Source organism: Aphelocoma coerulescens, chromosome 1 (assembly GCF_041296385.1).
Source record: "Aphelocoma coerulescens isolate FSJ_1873_10779 chromosome 1, UR_Acoe_1.0, whole genome shotgun sequence".
In the NCBI taxonomy this organism is placed as follows: Eukaryota; Metazoa; Chordata; class Aves; order Passeriformes; family Corvidae; genus Aphelocoma; species Aphelocoma coerulescens.
The window spans coordinates 31,397,089-31,416,975 of record NC_091013.1 but is presented as its reverse complement, the minus strand read 5'-3'; the positions used below and the strand labels follow the sequence as shown (position 1 = coordinate 31,416,975).

General features: G+C 41.8%; 1 protein-coding gene across 1 annotated transcript in view; it reads right to left on the bottom strand.

The window, feature by feature from the left end:
- AFF3 (ALF transcription elongation factor 3) overlaps window positions 1-19,887 on the bottom strand; it is a 312,555-nt gene that overhangs the window by 101,223 nt on the left and 191,445 nt on the right. The window contains exons 7-8 of the mRNA XM_069005855.1: window positions 18,949-18,985; window positions 13,164-13,215 (exon numbers count right to left, since the gene is read on the bottom strand). Coding sequence (XP_068861956.1) covers window positions 13,164-13,215; window positions 18,949-18,985 — 89 coding nt within the window. The remainder of the gene's footprint in view (window positions 1-13,163; window positions 13,216-18,948; window positions 18,986-19,887) is intronic.

Here is a 19,887-nt window from a genome sequence, read left to right as displayed (position 1 = left end):
TGGGGGGTGCACTTAAATGGGGAGACATCCTTGATGGAAGTTTTTGAGAAGCTGAGTGAATAAATCGGGGAAAAAAAGTAGGGATAATTCATGCTGCTAAAGGATTTCATATCAGTGACTCAATGCTGAATTAAAGCCTGAAAATATGTGCCTTTACCATCAGCCTGGAAGGGATAATCAAAACAAAAACATGTTCAAATTTGACTTATTTTTTAAAACTTCCTTCTGTGGTGTAAGGATGGGGGTTATATCCTGGTTTGCTGAGAAAATCCCCAAATAGATCATTCTGTGACAGCTAACAGTTATGGTTATTAATTCCACTGCTGACATTGAAATTATACTGATTCCCAACATAATGGATGAGTAAATAGCACATTAGAAATTCTCAGATGCTTCCACATTTCCTATGCAATCAAAAAAAAGAACTCCCTCATTAAATAATACACTGTCAGAAAAGGCAATTTGATTAAATAAACCTATCTGTCAATCATGCCTAAAGTTATAAAAGGAAAACATTTTATAGCTAAGTAAAACTTTTTTCCATATTAATCTCTCTGTCTCTCTTTTTATTTTCTTTTTCTTGTGTGATTCTTAAAAGAGAAGTAATGGAAATCTATGTGCCCTAAAGGAAGATTGGAGCAATACCTGGGCACCTGACAAAGGAGTTAAAAGTTAGTCTTTACCATGAAGCAGAGATGACATGATGGAAGAATCAAGGGGGAAAGGAGGCAAATGATGACATGCACTAATCCAGAAACCTGAGCTACTGTGGGTGTATTTTTTGTATCCTGTGTTACATATAGCTCTTTATTTCTTTTCTGTTTTTCAGGAGACATGGAGACATGTTTTGTGGGGCAGAAGTAGAAAAGGGGAGGACCCACAGAGGTGAAAAACAGTAAGAAATGAGGCTGCAGGTGATGAATCCTGGCAAAACCAGGGATGGGATGGTGGGAAAACAGCAGAGAGGGTGCAGCAAGAAAGAAAATGAAGGGAAAAAAAGCAGAAGTGGTGGATGGCAGAGGATGGACAGCAAGTAACAAGACTGGGAAAGAAATCAGAAATCATCCTGTGCATTGGGCCTAGGGGGCCCAGGAGTACCTGGAGACTGGGCAGGGATGTGGGGCTGTTACCCAGGTTTGTTCTACTGGGGTCCCCTCTGCCCCATCCACAGAGCCACACTACCAAAGCATCAAACACGTATTCTCCTGTAGCAGCAAATGAGGCCACACATTACCCAGCTGCATTACAACAACAGTGGGGTTAATTTTTCATGCTACTTAATTTCATCAACACTGTGGGCTGGGGAGAGGGGAAGAGTTGTGTAACATGGTGTGATGGGTGGAAAGTCTCTGAACGTCACTGTGTCTGGTGGCCAAAGATGGAAACAGGGTCTGGCTTCCTCTCCTTGGCTTTGGGAGGCAGCAGCTTCTTAGGACATCAAATACTTAATTAACTGAGCTGCAGAATTGCAGGATAAGATTCATACAGTTCCTTCTCTGATGGGAGAGTGTCAGCCTGGACCGTGCTGTTCTTGGTGAGTCTTTAAAGCTAATGCAACTCATACAGAAGACATTCTTTGAAAAGAACCAGAGATCTATTTGAATAAAAATCTGAGTGGATGACAAGTGCATGCAAAGCAGTAAGATGAGATTTTAATTTTGCTCAAGTAGAAAAACATAACCGGCTTGAGCAGGAGGTATTTGCTTTCCAGCTAGGCACCCAGGCTTTTATGTTCTTCAGTGCACAGAAAGAGTTGTTCTTCTCATAGTGAATTCATAGCTCTGGAATGTCATTGGGCCAAATGGGATCATGCTAAACAGATATTTGGCCATTTCTGTTAGATAAAGATAAATCAAAATAATTTTAGAAGGAGGGCTGTTGCTTTATATAATCTTTTCACAGGGCCTGGAGATAATGGTTATTAAGTCATCCACCTACTTTTGCCTGAGAGAAATATATACAAATTTGGAATAATATCAGTATTATAGGTCCTTCTACAAATCTTACCTTTAGCATCCAACTTTCTGCCCTCCTCTCATTGTTTTTGTATTTTGTATGTCTTGATATTTGTTCTGTCTTATGTGTTACATACAGTAATGAAACTCCTAAAATCCTGGATGAAAGTCTTCTGTTACCATACCTCTGATCTTCCCCCTTCTCTCTTTATTCCACTGTCTCCCAGGCTTCAGAGCTGGAAATCTGGTCCCTGATTCCTGCCTACTCAGCATCAGTCACAGGATGCTGCTGTGGGTGCTGCAGGGCTCCTTACCAGAGCATGCCTGCTGAAGAGTGGCATTGGCCAGCCATTCCCAGACAGTAATGAAATCCATGTAAAAGGCTCAGGGAGAGGTTTCTTTCTCTTGAATACAAAGCCTTCAAGAGTAAAACTCTTCAGGGGAGGACAGGACATCCCTCCTAAGTTGACCGTGTGTCTCCTGGCCTCGGAGCTGGACCGCTCACCCAGCGGAGCTGTGCTGGGATCACTGCGCTGCGGGACGCGATGCTCAGTGTGCTCATGGCAGCTGTGAGGGATGTTGAGGAGAAGCAGACCTCCACTCTGACAAACACAGGTTCCTCTTTTTTTCTCTTGCTCGTTCCATGTGCAGTCACTTTGTAGCAAGCCCTTTTTTGAACACATGCAAGTCATCCCACTTTACTGAGGCTGCTCACAGTAAAGCCTGCTGCTCCCAGGCAAATACTTTTTAACTGAACTGGAGATGGGCAGCACAGCACAAGCAGAAATCTAGGTACCCACAGGAATTCTCAGTCTTTTAAACATTAATACTGAAAGAAGTCCTGCTAGAAGAGATCATGTTTGTCTATAATTATTTATGAGATCAAAATCTTCCTGTGTGACAGAGGAAAACCCCGATTTTTTTAACAGTTTGTGGCAAAAGCCTTCATCGTTTCTTCCACAGAAGTGTATAGAAATTGCTGTTGCTTACAGTTATTACAAGTATTAAAGTTTATGTCTCATACTACATTTTTTGTATAAGTTATAAATAAAATGTGGATTTTACATGAGCAAGGACCTGAATTGTTTCTTAAGACCAACAGTTAAAACCAGTATAGACCAGAGCAATGAAAAACTGTTTTTGAGGTTATGTCAATGATGTTCTGGGGTTCCCGGCCCCAGACCTTTTCCTTGCTCTTTGCTGTATTTGGCCTCCATCTGAACTACATCAGGACAGGACGCACATCTGGAAGCCTGCCTCATCTCCCTGGGGGACTTCAGAACAGAAGTCCCCTTCTATGCCTACCTAAATGCCACAAAATTGGTCATCAAACCAAGTACAAAAGGGCAATTTTCTCATTCTTTGTCTGTATTGTGCTATTAAATACTTTCAAGGTATTATTTGTGCTGATTTGTCTGTTTGGTTTGATAGTAGGAAAGCTGATGGTGAATGTACAGGATTTTTACCCATAACTGCACTAAATTCTAATACAATTAAATATATGGTAAGTTCACATGTTTATCAGGTAACAGATCAGTTCTGTTTTAATTTAGTCTACCTGATCTATCACACCTCCTGGAGTGTGTCTCTGAAGAAAAATGTCAAGTGACTCCTTTTCTCTAGCGACAATTGCTTACAGTTTATGCCATGAAAGGGGGAATCAGCACAAATGAATCCTGACAAAATATCTTACAAAACTAATAAAAATCAGCATGCAGAAATGCCAGCTGTAATTGCACTATTTTGCCATAAAAGGTCTGTGGGCCAATCAAACCATGTGGTTGTTTTTTTTTTTTCCCTTTGGAAAAACTAAGCTTTTATCTTTGTAAGTCAGTGGTACAGTTGCCCTGATTTTGGAACGATCAGTAAGTATAATCCTTTTGAATCTCAGGAACAATACACCTCATCCAAACCTTTGTCCTGATTCATCTCCAGCTTTGATAGCTTTGGTGTGTCACCCTGCTTGCTTGTCAAATCTATCTATCTAAATTGCCGATAAATATATTCCACATCTCTTTTGGGAGATGAAGCTTGTCTGCATGCTAAACAAAGAACAGAATGCAAAAAGCCAAGATACATGCTGAGATATAATATTCTCCCTCTTAAAATACCACAGGTGAAATGATAATGTGGAAGTATTCTTACCCTGAGGAAGGCAGACTCCAGTTGTAGCTTAGCAAATCAAAGACCAGAAAACTTGCTTGCAATAACATCCTAACAAATCCAAAGGGTTGCTTTTTCCCCAGTTAAAAAATATCCGCACTCTGACTTTTAATCCAAATCCAAAGATTAAGGCAGAAGAACTTCAATAATTTGTTTAGTTAGGTATGAAAAGTAATTTGTCATGAAACTGCCAGCCTGCCACTATAAAGGTTTAAAAAAATCATAGCTATTCATGGCTGAACAGTCGGACTTTTCCACACAGGAAAATTCATCATCATTTCAGGTTTCAGTATCTTTTTGTATTTTGCATGGCAAATAAAAAGTTGTCCACCAAGCTTGAAATGTCTCTTTTTTTCGAGTTGGTCACTCTGTGGGAGAAACAGGCGCTTCTTTAGACTCCTTTTATTTGTTCTTCATAGTCATAAAATAAGTTTACAGCAAAATGAGGCAGCTTCTCATTCAGAATCTCACTTTCTTGTTATTAAAAAATTGTATCTGTGTACCAATAAAGCAGAAATCTAAGGCACTTCAGATTCCAAAATCTTTCCATTCCTGGACGAGCTTTAGTGTTCAAATGTTAATAGGATGCCTGCATTTAGGGGAAAAAAAAAACTAAAAAACTTGGCCTGTATTCAGGCTCAAGAGTCTGTGAAACAGACTTTTTCCATACTATGACCTCAGTCTTAGGATTTCTCTTTTGCAAAATGTTAGTTATTTTTCTTGGCAGGTGGCCAGAACCCTGTATCTCTCTTTCTTCCCCTCTCACCCTCCTCCTCTCCCCACCCTCCAGGCGCACACACACCTCTCTTCTTCCCATCACCCACAAATTCAGCCCTGAGGTGAGGTAACCCCCCCATCTTTTAGCTGATGGGACATGGTGTGGAGAAAAGAATCAGCTTATGACATCCTGGAAGTATCCAATGCTCCCAATCGCCTTTCTCTTCTTTTGGACCCATTTTGTTTTGTTTGCCCGCCCCAACCCCCTGGGCAAAGCCAGCAGCCCCCCACACCCAGCAGCGGTGGTGCCCCCGCCAAGCATCAGCTACAGCGGGTTTCAAGTTGCAGCAGCTTTAGCCCAGGGTAGAGAATTTCCAAAATGTGTTACCCTGGCAACCAGGAATTTTAGCCCAGCAAAAACCACCACCACGCACACCGCGACTCCAACGTGCGAGACGCTGAGCTTCCATTCATCATTTTCTTCAGAGAAAAAATACAGAGTGGGGTCGATGGTGTCTGCCTTCCTGGAGGCATTGCCAATGAAACAGACTTCTTCCCAGGTACTTGCATCTCCTGATTTTCCTGGCAACCCCTCTTTAACCACTGTATTCCGAGCTAATACATAATACATACAAAGTTCCTAATTAGTCGCTTACAAATGACAAAGTCCAAGGAAAACAGTACTTAAGAGAAAAATAATATGCTTTCAGTGTAATACAGGAAAACATTTCCTCAAGCATGATGATATTTCACCCAGTTAAGTTAGCCAGCTTTATTCTAAATGGCATTCAATGAACACTGGTGATACAGAAGCTTTTTTTTACTTGGTGTAAAATTAGAAATAATGCTCTTCATTATAGTAAGTTTTCCAATGGGACAAAAGCTGCTGTTTTGTGGAGGTTTCTCCTGCATAAAACTACTTTCCCCTTCAGCTTTGAGCCAAGGGTGGCATCAAAACGAGGGCAGCTTCCTGCAGCTAATTATTTTTCCCTACAGTGTGCAGAGTACAGGTAGGTAGTAAAGGTGAAGGTGCTACACAAGAGGACCTGTATCAAGGGTACTTTATAAATAAAACTCTGCACTGAGCCATAAAGGTGGTTAATGCAAGCCATTTGCTATATCTGGTAAAAGAGAGGGATAGCATTTAAAAATAGGACAGTGAAAGCCCTTTCTCACCCCATCTAAGTCAAACAAAACTTCCCTGGACCTCAGTAGTACTTTTATTTAGTGTTCATCTATCCCTGTTTCTGTTGACATCTCAGATAACGCTTTTTTTGGTCTGACTTGAAATCAACAGAAGCTCAATTTTGTCCCAGGAAAACCACAGCTGCAATTAGGGTCAGATTGGGTTTCCATATGTTTTCTTTCTAAACCAAACAAATCAGCTGCAACTCATCTTCTTTCAGGGAGATCATGCATTTGACATCTTTTTTATATGACTTTAGGTGCTATTTAAAGATTATTTTTACTTGTATCAACTTTGACTGCTGTGTGTCTATATATTTTACATGGCAAAAAAAAAAAAGACCAATAGTTCAAATTTATTCTTTCTCCTTAACTTTGTAAACCTTAAAGACAGATTCAGTCAAGATCTGTGAGAGCAAATGTCTTCCAAGAAAATGCCCTTATAGCATTTGAAGAAAATAGACTTCTTGGTATCAACTTACAATAGGGTTTTTTTGTGAACTATCAGCTGCATTGTTCTCTGTAAACTCGAAAAATCTGTGCTCAGAAAAGGTTAGGAATTTGCAGGAAAGGTTCACATCAGCATTGTGACAATACCACAGCGGCTCTGATGCATCCCACAGGTGAAATCTCTTTGTTTCTGGGAGTGGGAAGTTATGGTAGAATTACATTTTTTACAGTCTATATATTTAACACACAGAGAAACACTCTGTACATGGGCTAAGGGTAATATTTCAGGGGAAGGGGCAGAAAAAAAGAACTTTTTCATGGAAATTTGAGAGCAGAGGAGGGGGTTTTAAAATTTTAGCTGCCCTTGCTGGACTGGCTGAGCAGAGTGAGAATCTGGCAGTGTTAGGGGTTAGCTCTGCAAGCTGAGGCTCGAGTAAACAGGTGGAAGAGTGCAATGAAGCCAGCCTTCTTCTTCTGCCAGAGACTTAGTTCATGGATAAACACTAGACTTTCACTTCTGCAGTTTTAAAGACCTCCATCACTCTGAAAAACACTGCCTTCATTCATCATAGTAAGGGGTTGTTTTCTTTCTTTCTTTTTTTTTTTTCATGGTCTGCAAGACTTCTCTCAAAAACATCACAGATATACATTAAAAGCCATTGACATATTGATGTTTTTAGAAACAAACAAACAAACAAATACATAAAGGATGCCATTTCATATTAGCTACCACCCTTTGGAAGTTATGCTTCTCAGCAAAGTAGGGTCATCTGTGGCTCATGAGCAGATTCATATACTCCAGGATAGCCCTGCATAGAGCCCATGGAGTTACTAAAAGAGTTTTCACCAAATCACTGGCTGACGTGTCTGCTGCAGATGTCCTTGCCATCTAGCATGCCCACAAGCTGAACTGTGAAAGATTAGGAAGTTGCCCCAGTATCTTAATCTGAAAGCTAAAAAGCGGATTATATCCCCTAAAAGTTCGTGCAGCCCTTTTTTTTGGAACCAGCTTCCTCACTAGCATGGATTTCACCCCTTCCATTGTCCTCCAGACCCATCTGTTAGCTATTTTCTGGTTCAATTGACTTGATCCATCATGGTCCTTTTGGCAAACAAAGAGAAGGATATTGAAGATGCACTGCTGGAGGGTTTTTTCCTCTGCAGCTTGCATGCTTTGTCCCTTCTCTATTTGCCATCTCTCTCTCCAGTTCAGCAAGACTAAAGCCAAATCCTTCTAATTTAAATTTTGTGACCCCTGCCCCAAGACTGAAATTCTGGGGAGAGGATGGGAGAGTGGTGATGGGGCAGGAGCTGCCACTGATCATCAGGTCTGCAGGCATCTGGGAAAGGCAGCAGCTTCTCCTCTCCCTTTCTCCCTACATGTGGCACTCCTCAGGACATTCACCACTTACTACCCAAGTCTGTCTTTGAAAACTGAAACTACTGCCCATTTCCTTTACTTTTCTGGGTGAGTAATCCTCAGCTTTTTTTACAGAACATTACATTTTTCAACACTTTGTACAAATATTAATGAGATAGTTCTCATGGTGGTCTAACTATTTTAGCTGGGGGAAGTCCAAGCTTAAAATAACTTGCACCAGACCTTTCAATGAAGTGAGGTGGGATTAAGGCTACTCTTCCAACTCCAAAAGTCCCAGCAGGTTGCAATTGTTGCCTGAGAGACTTAAGGTCAAGACTACAGGTCAGCCAGATGTGAGAGGACAAGCTCCCCGGGGGCTAAGAGCTGGATGGTGAGCTGGCAGCACTTGCTCAAACTGATTGCCTGCATTTGAGACTGGTTCCCTCTGTTCTCTGCAGACACCTTGTAACCCCCCTGCCTCAGTCTTACCACTGCAGAAGGGGGAACCAGCAGGGGATTTTGGCTGTTGAATAATCTGTAAGCCGCTCTGAACACACAAGGGGCAAGACAGAAGAGAGGAAGAAATAATCAACATGCGATGCTCATGCCAATACAAACGTGTGTCACATCAAGCAAGAACAACAGTGATGTTGCTCAAACATGATGTTTCCTTCCTGAAGGAGAATCAGGGTGGTGAGAATGATGAGCAGGTGTTGGACGGGCAAGAAACTGTAGCACTAATGTCTGCAAATGGACAGCTTAGAAGCTGCTGACTTTAGTGCTGTTAACGAAGATCACCCTGAGCAAACCATTCTGCAAGTGATGCTGGGGACCAGTACAGGGAAGGAACAGAGCCAACATCTATTTCTGCCTGGCAAAAGCAAACAAGCCAACACACACACACACACATGCACACACACACTGTGATCGCTGTGATTCTCAGAGAGTATTAGCAAAGGACAAAACCTGCATAACTGCCATAAATTATAAAAGCCCCCCTCAATCTTGGTTAATTCTCTTGTAAAAAGGGAGGGAAAAATCTGGAGCAGCTCAGCATGAAAGCAATTGTGGGAGGGTTAATAAAGAGACAGCACTGAGGTATCTAGTTGCTAGCTCTGATATCATTAAGTAAGTGCACTAGAAATGTCGAGGTAAATGCATAGCAGTGAATCACAGTCAGGCATGATTAACCTTGGGTAGTCTGAACTGAAAATCATTTACAAACACAAAGGTGCTGAAGAACATCACAACAGACAGTACATTGAAAGTCATTCCAAGAGGGGAGTCACGCTGAGCACTTTGTGTATTTGCACCATTTTTAAATTATTGTCACGTTTTGCACGTGGGAGGATGGAAGACCCCAGACTCCTAGCTCAGGGAGGAGTTTCTTTGGCCCTGCAAGGTACTCTGAAACATGTGAATTGGTTGCAATCAGTTTGCCTTGCACAGAAGTTTTCTAAAATAAAAAGTTCTAATTGCAACAGTCTGAGGCTTACTGAAAGGACAAACAGATTTGCCAAAGAAAGACTAAAATCCTATAACTGCAAATATTAAAGAACCAAAGACCCCTATTCCTTCATCCATACCCATGTCTAGATGCAGCCCTCCAGACTAGAGGTGGTAAAACCGGGGGGGGGGAAAGAATTTTAATAAAAATTAGGTGTTTTTAACAAAATTTGTGGAAGTTTTCTGACCCTTGAAAATTGACCCTCTGATCACAAAACCAAAAGAACAAAAAAATCACTGGATATTTCTATCAGTCCCAAAAGTTTGGAAATGCTCAGTGAAGCTGTAACCATATGACCCATAGAGAGCTATATATATTGTGTACAACAACAAACCCCCTTCAAATACAGAATTCTCATGGCTTTAAAAGCATTCAATTACAAGGAACATGAATCAACCGGGGAAGACTCCAGACAGCTTAACACTTTGGTATTGTTTGCACCTTTTATTGCAATTCTTCAGTGCCAGCTCAGGTGATTATTGTGAATGCCAAGGTGGTGAAAGCCATAGGAATACCGTGCAAAATGTTACAGCTTAGATTTCCTTCCCGCTTTTGCATCAGTCTCATTCTCCTAAATCCATCTCCATTATCCTTAGCACTGCAATAAATGCCCTTATTCATCTGCCTCATTAGGATGCTGCATCAATTAATATGCATCATCTAATGCATACTATTTTTTTAATGTTTAATATTATTATTAGCGGAGAGCTATGTCGTAATGAGTCTATCTAGGGAGTTAATACACACAGGAAAAGCCCCTATGCATAATGCTATTCCAAATGATTACTGTACCCAAACCCTCTGAACAGACCACTATGCATCCTGCAGTCTCTCTTTCTGTACTCTCAGAGGTTACAGATAGCACCTCTGGTCCTGGGGCTCCAGGTCTCAGGGTTATGTTTGTTTTTGAGGACCTGGAGCAAGGCACAAGGATTATCGTGAGGGGAGATGTCATGTTAATGCTTGGTTCACAAATGCCTCCCTGTCTGATTCAGGAGGGTAATCAACCTGTCCTTTGAAGCTGCATAAATAATGTTTGGATGGAGGTAGTATATCTGCACCAGGGGTTGAATTAACAGCCATTGAATCATATAAGCTTGGCTAGAGTGTGAGGCTTGTAACATGCCTGAGGAAAATAAAAAAGACATTTTCAAGGAAAAAACATTAATTTACTCCTCCCCATATTTTCTGTTATTTTCCTCTAGGCAAACATGACTTAGTGTTTTTTTTTTTTGTTGCTGTTTGTTCCATTTTCACAGGGAAACGCTGATTCACAGTGAGATGCATCCAGTTCCTCCTTGTCAGGCCTGAACGCGCCATCTCTCTCCTACATCAGTATTGGTTCTTTTTATCACCCCTGCCAGGAGATGCCAACTGGGCTCCTTTGACACTCTGAAGGGAGTGACACCTCGCAAGAGGGTGCAGCCTTTTAACCCACAGGGACCACTGGCAGCATTCGTGCCCCTTGCACACCTCTGCAGCTCCCAGCTGGGCACTGCTGGAGCTCTTGCCCAGGCATGGTCTTCTCCACGTGCGTCAAGGAAGAGAACATCCATCTGCAGACAGACCAGGCACACAGGCTCACACATCCATGTGCAGGTGCGCACTGCAGGTTCTCCTGGCTGTGCATTGTGTACACAGGTGTGAGTTGCTACAGCCCCAAAAGAGCAGAGAAAGTTTGTATTTGCCTGAGATACCAGGGGTAAAAAGCTGTCCTAGGAGATGGTGGAAAAGAGAAGAAACCCAGGAAAGGCCAACAGCAGGGTAGCATAAAGAGAACTGCGACATTGGTGTGTGTCTATGTATCAGCGTGAGTTACTTTCCTTCACTAGCACTCACAGATCCAGCCCTCTATTGAGTAACACGAACACCTTTAGTTTGCTAGTGGCTTTTATTTGTCTTCAGTTTTTGATCTCTGGTTTTCTCTTCTACTGTTCTCAGTTTTGTATCTCTTTCTGAAAACTTGATGTTCGCAACTCCTTTTTCTGCTTCTTAACTGTATCCCTCTCACTTTCTTCCTTCTCTTTTGACACAGCACTTGTTGGTTCCCTTCTTCTCATCTCCTCTTTTTACCCCTGCCTCCATTTCCATGGAATTTCTCCAACTGGAGGGGCCTCTGGCTGCTGAACGCACTGATTTATCAACAGTAACCAGTTGCTTCTGCCTCTAAAAATTGTTCTGGGAATCCATGTATGCTGTGGGGTAGCCTTAGAATATAGTAACAATTTAAAGGTAAGAATTATAAATATACTGTATCTAGTAGACAGCCCAGTTCAGAAGGTTGTACCAACATCTCTTATTAGGCAGGGAACCTTTCACACCTAACGAGATTCTGACACACTATATAACCCTGTAGGAAGTCTCAAATCCAATCCATAACCATATTGGGGTGTACCTCTGAACCCATATTTTGGCTTCAGAGATACCACTATTGTTGGTTCAGAACTCTTACAGGATTTTAATCCAATGAAGAAGAAGAAAGGAACATTCCTCATCAATAAAATACTAAGTAGAAAAAAACAGTTTGGAGAATGGCTTACATTTTGCATATTACTAAATATCAGCAAAAAAAAAGTGTTCATTTCTCCAAAATACCTCCAGATGGCATTAAAACCCTTCTTCTTTTGGTCTTTATTGCAATATTATTTTAAAAAATGATAATTATTGAAATCATTCTATTAAACGTTCCCAGCAATCATACTATCAGAAGGCATAAGGTTGCTAATGCTTAATTCATTTAATAAGTTTGTCTGAATGTGCTTGCACACTATAATTACATTCCACAACACAATCTGCAGGACAAGTCATTTCTTACACCATGTCAAATCTTCTTCTAGATTAATTTCCAGAGGATTTTTAATGCGTATTTGCAGCAGAAATCAAAACGTCCCACAATAAATCACTGTTATTGTACCTCCTTCTGTGACTACTTTTGGCCATGTAACAAATGGTGACACCTTGTGAGATTTACATGATATAATGCTCTGAATTTAAATAACAGGAATCAGAAAACATAAATTATGGGCCAGATGCACTCTAAAATTCACATGACTGACTGTTACAAGAACTTCCCTCTCTCAAATGGGATTAAAGAGGTGAATGGTTTTGCAGAAATTCATAATGCTCCTGCCTACCAGTTATTAAAAGAATTCACTTATTTCGCTGAGTTTGGGAGACTGATGCTATTTTTAAAATTTTTTTAACTTGCAGCCCATCTGTTTCATAGACTGGTTTATGTTGGCAAAACAATTCAGTCCTTTGTATACTAGAGTAAAAAACGGTAAAAGCTTCTATTGTTGCACTAAAGTGAAGGTGAACACTGATATATTACAAGTGCCCGTTCCTATCTATTTCTTGACTTCTTTTGTTAATTCAAAAACATCAACAAAATCGTGAGAGACCAGAGATAACTGTAATTGGATTTCAAGTAATTCAGAGGTGAAGCTGCAGACTGCAGTCTTTTAAAATTACATCAGTACATCAAAGGCATATGTGACATGATGTTTTTTAGCAAGTGTGACAAACTCCAGCAGCATTAAGGTAATGTTGAAGTAAGGTTCTAAAGGCCAGCCTTGCACAACCACAAAAATAATCTCATATCTATTCAGCGTGATATGGAGCCATTTCACTTGCAAAGATCGCTGACTTACTAGCATGCAGAAGTTCTAGGAATAATTAATGTTTAGTCATTATCTAAAAAGCCGTTTTACGAAAAGCATCAGTGAAAGAGCTTTATCTTAATGAAAACAAACAAATTCTATTTTGCCCAACAAATCTGATAAAAACACAGCTGCCTCCTCCAATCTTAAACACAAATGTGACTTACGATGTATGGGTTGCGCTTTTCTCTGGGGTCTTTGGCTCTACATCACTTTTCCCTTTAAAAGAGAAGAAGAAAATGACATCAGAAATGGGTCAGTATGGAAACTGCTCAGATGTGACACATCAATGCTTTATTCATTGCTAACACTGACCACTCCTGCCACACACACAGACAGCTGTGGAGGCAGCCACAGGGCTGCAGGGGCACTGCGGGAGCATTTGCAAGCCGGGGGTCAATCCTGACTTGACTCTTCTTGTCACTGACACATGCTCCGGAAATGTCAGGCAGAGAAACTCTGCAAGAGGAGATGCTTAGAGGACACAGGCTTCAGCAGGGACAGCAGACCCTGGAGCAACTGAAAGGATTTCTCTAGGACCCTAGAGCTCTGCTGCTGAGAGTGTACTCCATACAACACGCACTTGCTCCAAAACCCTGCTCCAGGAAGAGTAATTATTTCATACAAAGCAAAATAGCATCAGCAGGAGACTGAGGCAGCGATCAGGGCGCAGTTCTGCCAATGGATATTTTGGCTCACATTAATTTTGACAGATTAAGGATTTGATCTTTAGCTTCTGTGAGTGGGGGCTGGAGAAGCCTTCTTTGCTATGCTAGCTTAGCCACGCAGTGCCAGGAGAAGTCAAGTACCCAAATGCTTGAGAAGCATCAGAGGCCCAAGGGATGCCTCTTCACATTTCCTTATGACTCATATGGGTCCTGGCATGCTGGCTTGTGATGATCCCCATCTTGGGTCCGAACTAACGTATCTGCCCAACACAGTTACACAGCACGGACAGTGGGAGGCAGGCTGCTGGCAGATGGGGCGGTACTGCTTCTGCCGAGTCAGGCCAACTCCTTCTCCCTCCTTTCTATCCCCCCTGCCAGAAAACAGTAAGGCTGATGTTTGCTGTAATTAATGTTCTCTGAGTAACCAGACAGAGCTGTGCTCCAGTGTAAGATTTCTGTGTAGCTGTACCATGGATTTAGAAGGTATGCTACTCCACTTGAATCACCTTGAACTTGAATTCTGGGCCTAGTGACTGTGCAGATGCTGCTCCTCTTGTGTGTCGCTGGATGCTAATAGCTGTCTACACATGAGTTTATGTTGTCTAGCAGACAAGGAGGCGCAGAGGTTGAATGTGACTGGTTTACTGATGGACGTGTTTTTCTCCATTACCTTTTAATGAGCTGTGTTAAGCCAAAATCCACCTATTCCTTCTGAAAAAAATGCAAGAAATACATATTTTGTTCAGGCTGTTTTGGTGTTGCCTGACACACTGCAAATGAGCAGCATGAGTTGAGTGGGTTTTGGATCAGCCCCGACCTAGTCCATGCATATGAGCATCACACACCATCCATTTGCTGCTGACGAAGTCCTTGCCCTCAGTTTCCATAGAGCAACAGCTGTAAGGACACCTCTGGAAAACCTGCTGTTGCCTTCAGAACAGGCAGGATTCTGCTACCAGTGTTCTTCCACTGCTGTACAGGAGGAAGCTGAAAGACACTCTAGGCAGTGACTTTCTGTAAGTAGCTGCCTTGTAGTGGAAGTTCTGGGTGTCAAAAACACCTTGACACAGTGCTTTTAGATCTCATCCTCCTCTCTAGGGTTTGTGTCTACTCAGCTGAGGTGCCTAAACTTCATTGAACGGGATGGGGAAAGCTCTGGATGACATCAAAACCACCAGTGCCTTCATGGACCTCTAGGGAAGCTCAGCATTCATGGTAAGAGGACAGCTAAAGGCACCTAAAATTTAGGCATGAACAGGGCATCCACACAGGATGGAATACATCCACTCCATAATCTCTAGGTCACTCTTCACTTTCAGCAGAGACCTCAGAAAGTATATCCAGATGGTAAACTTGCTGGCCAGGAAGCTGTTGCTTCTATATACGTTTGTCACCCTTCCGGAGCCTGGAGCCCTGGAGCTCATCTGCATTATGGTAATTTGGAACAAGAAACCAACAGTAACAGTTGGCATATATTCAAAGATTCTCTATTTGTAACTTGGGTCTTTTCTAAGTGATGAATTATTACCATGAACACTGGTTTGTTTGAGTGTGAGAGAGAATATGGATTCCTGAGTGCTTTGCCAGGAGAGTTCACATCAGTTCTACTTTCAGCAGTGTATGTTAATGCAGCAACAAGGGAAAGAGCATACGTACTGTGAGGAAATGGAATCTCTATGATTTAGCCAAACTGGATATTAATGGATTACCCTACAGTAAGCATTTGTAGCTGCTTTTATGCTAATTGTCACTTAGCATACTTCTGTGTGGAGAGGAAGGACGAAGCCTGTACAGATGGTAGAAATGCATCAGTCCAGCATATTAGAGTAGAAAATCTGGCCATTAATGCATTATCAGTTCTTACCAACTTCATTCTTACTTGACAGAATCTTAGAAATTTTACAAATGTGTATAGCCTAAGCATAGCTGAATGCCACAGATATGGTACAGATAATATTTTTGGATAAGGGCATGTTACAACAACTTCGCTGTTTTACACTCACTCTTGGCCAAACTAAGATTTGCTTTTGATTTTTTCACGTAACCTGTCAAATGCATGCAGGTACCATTGTGGGAGGCTGGCATTTGCTGAACTGCTAAACCTTCACTAGTTTTGACTTCTTCTTATGGGCAAATTTGTGCCAACCTTTGTTTTTCTTAGCCACGAAGAACAAGCTACCCACCTTGCTATGGGATTGCTGTTAGCACACTTTGTTTCAGATGCTAAGCACCGTGTATGTCTCCTGAAACAGGGGCGTGTGTGTGTGTGTGTGTCAGTGGGTGCATGCAGAAAACATACAGTGGAAACCATCAGTCCACAGATCCTTAGCCACAGAACTGGGAGGTCTTTGCTAGTTCCTACCTCATCTCATGCAACTTCTTTCCTAACCTTTTTAGATACAAGCAGAAGACATGTCCAGATTTCTCAAATTTCAAAATAAAGTTCAACTGAACTTTTGTAGGATTTCCCTGTTGAATAGTGGGTGGCCAGTAAAGGAGTTCTCTTCTCTTAGCTAGAATTTTGGTGAATCACTCAACCAGATTAGGTTTCCCTTTCTGGGTAACAAGGATAAATGATATTTATTGTGATGGAGTAGTATAATTTCAGCTATTATGAGTTTTTAAATGCTTTGATTTCCTTGTGGGGGAAGGATGACAGAAATTCAAATGCTATCCATGAGAAAGACAATGTTGGCAGCTGCAGTAAAACCATTGCAAATGACAGGCTCAAGAGCCACTCCAAAGAAGTCAGGGTGCAATGGGAAAAACCAGCTAATTTGGACTCTGAAGATGTGCACTTGGATAACACAATACATTGACCATTAGATTTCTTTCCCACAGAGTAATTTGCTAGTATTTCCTGGCAGGACCCCTGGACTCATGAAGAGAGAAGCCCACACTGGAGCAGGTTTGCTGGCAGGACTTGTGACCCTATGTGGGACCCACGCTGGAGCAGCCTGTTCCTGAAGAACTGCACCCTGTGCAGGGGACCCATGCTGGAGCAGTTTATGAAGAACCAAAGCCTTTGGGAAGGGCTGGTGAGAAGTTCATGAAGGACTGTCTCCTGTGGGAGGGACCGCACACTGGAGCAGGGAAGAGTGTAAGGGGTCCTCTACCTGAGGAGGAAGGAGTGTCAGAGACAAGGTGTGATTAACTGACTACAGCACCCATTCCTTTGTCCCCTGCACTGCTCGTGGGGAGGAGGTAGAGAATTTGGAAGTGGAGTTGAGCCCAGGATGAAGAGATGGGAGAGGAGAAGGTGCTTTTAAGATCTGATTTTATTTCTCATTGTCCTATTCTGATTTGATTGGTAATAAGTTAAATTATTTCCTCAAGTTGAGTCTGTTTTGCTTATGACAGTAACTGGTGAGCGATGTCTCCCTGTTTTTATCTCTACCTATGATCCTTTTGTCGTATTTTCTCTCCTGTGTCCAGGAGACTAATAGAGCAGCTTTGGTGGGCACATGGTGTTCAGTCAGGGTCACCCCACCACACATCTGAATCATTTTGTCCCAAATTTCCTTTGAGTATGACATACAGGACTGGTAAAGTCTATGTCTCATTCTAACTGTACTATATCTGATGTCTTATTCCAGCACCTCAACAGGAATTCTCATGGATACAGCTCTCAGAAGTAGTCAAACTCTCTCTGTGATACTAGGAAAAGTGCCTGGGTGTCCGACAGTGACCCTAACTTTTGCCACCAATGAAGAAAATATTTCTGCATGGGTCCAGCTGTTCTTTGATTTGGGTGCCATGAGCTAGGCAGTACCAAGTGTAGCTTCTGACCAGCTGCAGATTTTGCTGAGCAGGATGAATGAGGAGATGAGAAGCTGGAGGTATTGGGGTGTGGGAGGGATGGGGGACTTGGAATTGAAGTGGGGTAGGAGACCATGGGAGTAAGAAGCAGGGAGAAGTTGTAAGGTCATAGGATCAATTTTGTAATACACAGGAAAGCAGGTTTCATTAAATCTGCAGAACAACCAATTTTGTTCAAGTGTTGGAAGAAGGAAATACTCAGCTAGGACCAAAGCTGGCCAAAAACTGTGGCCTCTGATGTCATTGCAAAGCCCTCAGCTCAGCCAGTGTGTTTGTCATGCTTGTGCCTCTGCCTGTGTTTGCATAGCCCTCTCTATTATGGTTCTTTAGTGCTTCTTTCTCTCATTACTCTATTCATTATTTTCTGACAGAACCTCATACCCTTTGCCTTTTATTATTTCCTTAGTGCTGGTACTCACAGCAATATCAAACCAATGCCAGCAATTAAGTGACACCACTGCATGTTTCTTCACAACATTGTCCTCCTCATGCTGACCTTCCCCCAGCGAAGAGCCACACCGTTTAAAAAGCCTACATCTCCCAGTCTTGTGTCTCTGGATGTCTTTTCCTTCACGCAGTGGGTGACCAGACCTTTTCAAAGACCTAGCTACCAGCTCAGGGCATTTTTCATCTTCAGTCACAGCCCTGCAATTTGCAAACAGGGCTCTGTGTTGGCTGACAGGTCAGGAAGCTAGCAAAATAATTCTTTTGGTTGTGATGATTTTATGTGGAGAGCAGGATAGAATCATGTATTTTTAATATACAAGACAACATCAACAACCATCAGAGGTGTCAAGGGAGAGGATTAATATTTCGTTTTGCAGAACAATTCAATCTTCCTGTTTAATACAGCTGCTAAGTTTTTTACCATAGCTAAATGTGTAATTAAAGTGCTACTGATCTGTGCCATGATTTGCAAACTGGAGTCTGCTGGAAAGCCCTGAGCAGGAGCCACACAAACACATATCACTCCCCTACCCACACTGCTAGCCAGAAAGACTCACGGCCATAGGGTCTTTGAAACATTATCTAGTGTTACTTTGGCAAGATTTATGCAGCTTAGTACTGTGCAATGGCCAAAAAATATACCACTGAGTATGAAAGATAAATGATAACAAGTTTTCTTGCAGAATTTTCTGGCAGTCTGGATCTGGCTGTGCAATTAGGTCATCTCTTTTCTGGCTTTCCAAAAAAACCACTCTTTTGCCCTTTCAGTCTTTCTCATTTACATAATGGAACAGTGATAATGAAATGAATACTTTTTGTTCTTCCCAGGCCACCAAAAGAGCTGACATTTTGATGGTCACTCTTCAGTTCTCCATATTCGTCCATAGCTGAGTATTGCCTGCTGAGGCTCTGTGCTGTCCCAGTCTGCTACTGATCCCTTACTTCATCAATCACTTCTTTTTCAAAGTCATTGTCTACCCCTCCACCCAATGAAGCCAGAAAATGAGTTGGTACTTACTTGTATTGCTGTGTCCTGTGGATCCCTGTTGTGACTCCTACAGTAATAACAGAAAAAAGGGAAGGTGTATTATTTTTTCAGCAATTTTTTTGCTGCAATACTTGCTTGGACATTACCTTAACAGTACAAACAGCACTGATGATTGTCCATTTGGTTTCAAACTAATTTTCAATTACAAGAATAAGTCCAATATTTCTTGGAAAATCCATTAATTCTTAAGATTGTAAACTTATTTCACAACAACCCTTTAATGGTGCAATTCCTTGTTTAGCAATTACGACTCTCCTGCTCACTATTCATGTATTGATCAGCCAAAACTCGTCTATCATCTTCTACAAGTTCAGATGAGAAGACAGAGGGAAGGCCAATATTGTTTCATGGACCATTGGATCCCTGAGGTAGTAGCACAGCTGGTCTTTTCACATGTTGACACTGACAGCATCAGAGAATGAAAATACAGACTAGTTCTGGGTCCCTGAGATTACAAGGTTGACCTTGTATGACAACAGCAATATCTGTGAATGTGGTGCAATAAATCAGACCATTTTTTCCTCAAGTGCAAATGTTCGCTCACTGATTTTTACTCAGAGAATTTGTTTGCATTCATAAAATATAAAAGAAGGCTATGAATACAAATATAAACCATAACAAAAAGATATTTAAATTAAGGGAAAAAAGAATACTTTGCCACGGACGCAGCAGGAAAAGTATCCTGTATGTAACTGCTTCTGAATAACCCAGACACACACAGGAATACCACCTCACATCCATGCTGCTGCTACAACTGCAGTTAAGACTGCTCAGAGAAGCCAGGCACCCACAGGAACACATGCAGTCATTTTCAGTGAGGAACTGGGCACTGCACCAGATCCCTGGTTCACAGAGGCTGAGGGATGAGCCAAACACACAGCTCATGGAAAGAGGAACTGCAAGTCCCCA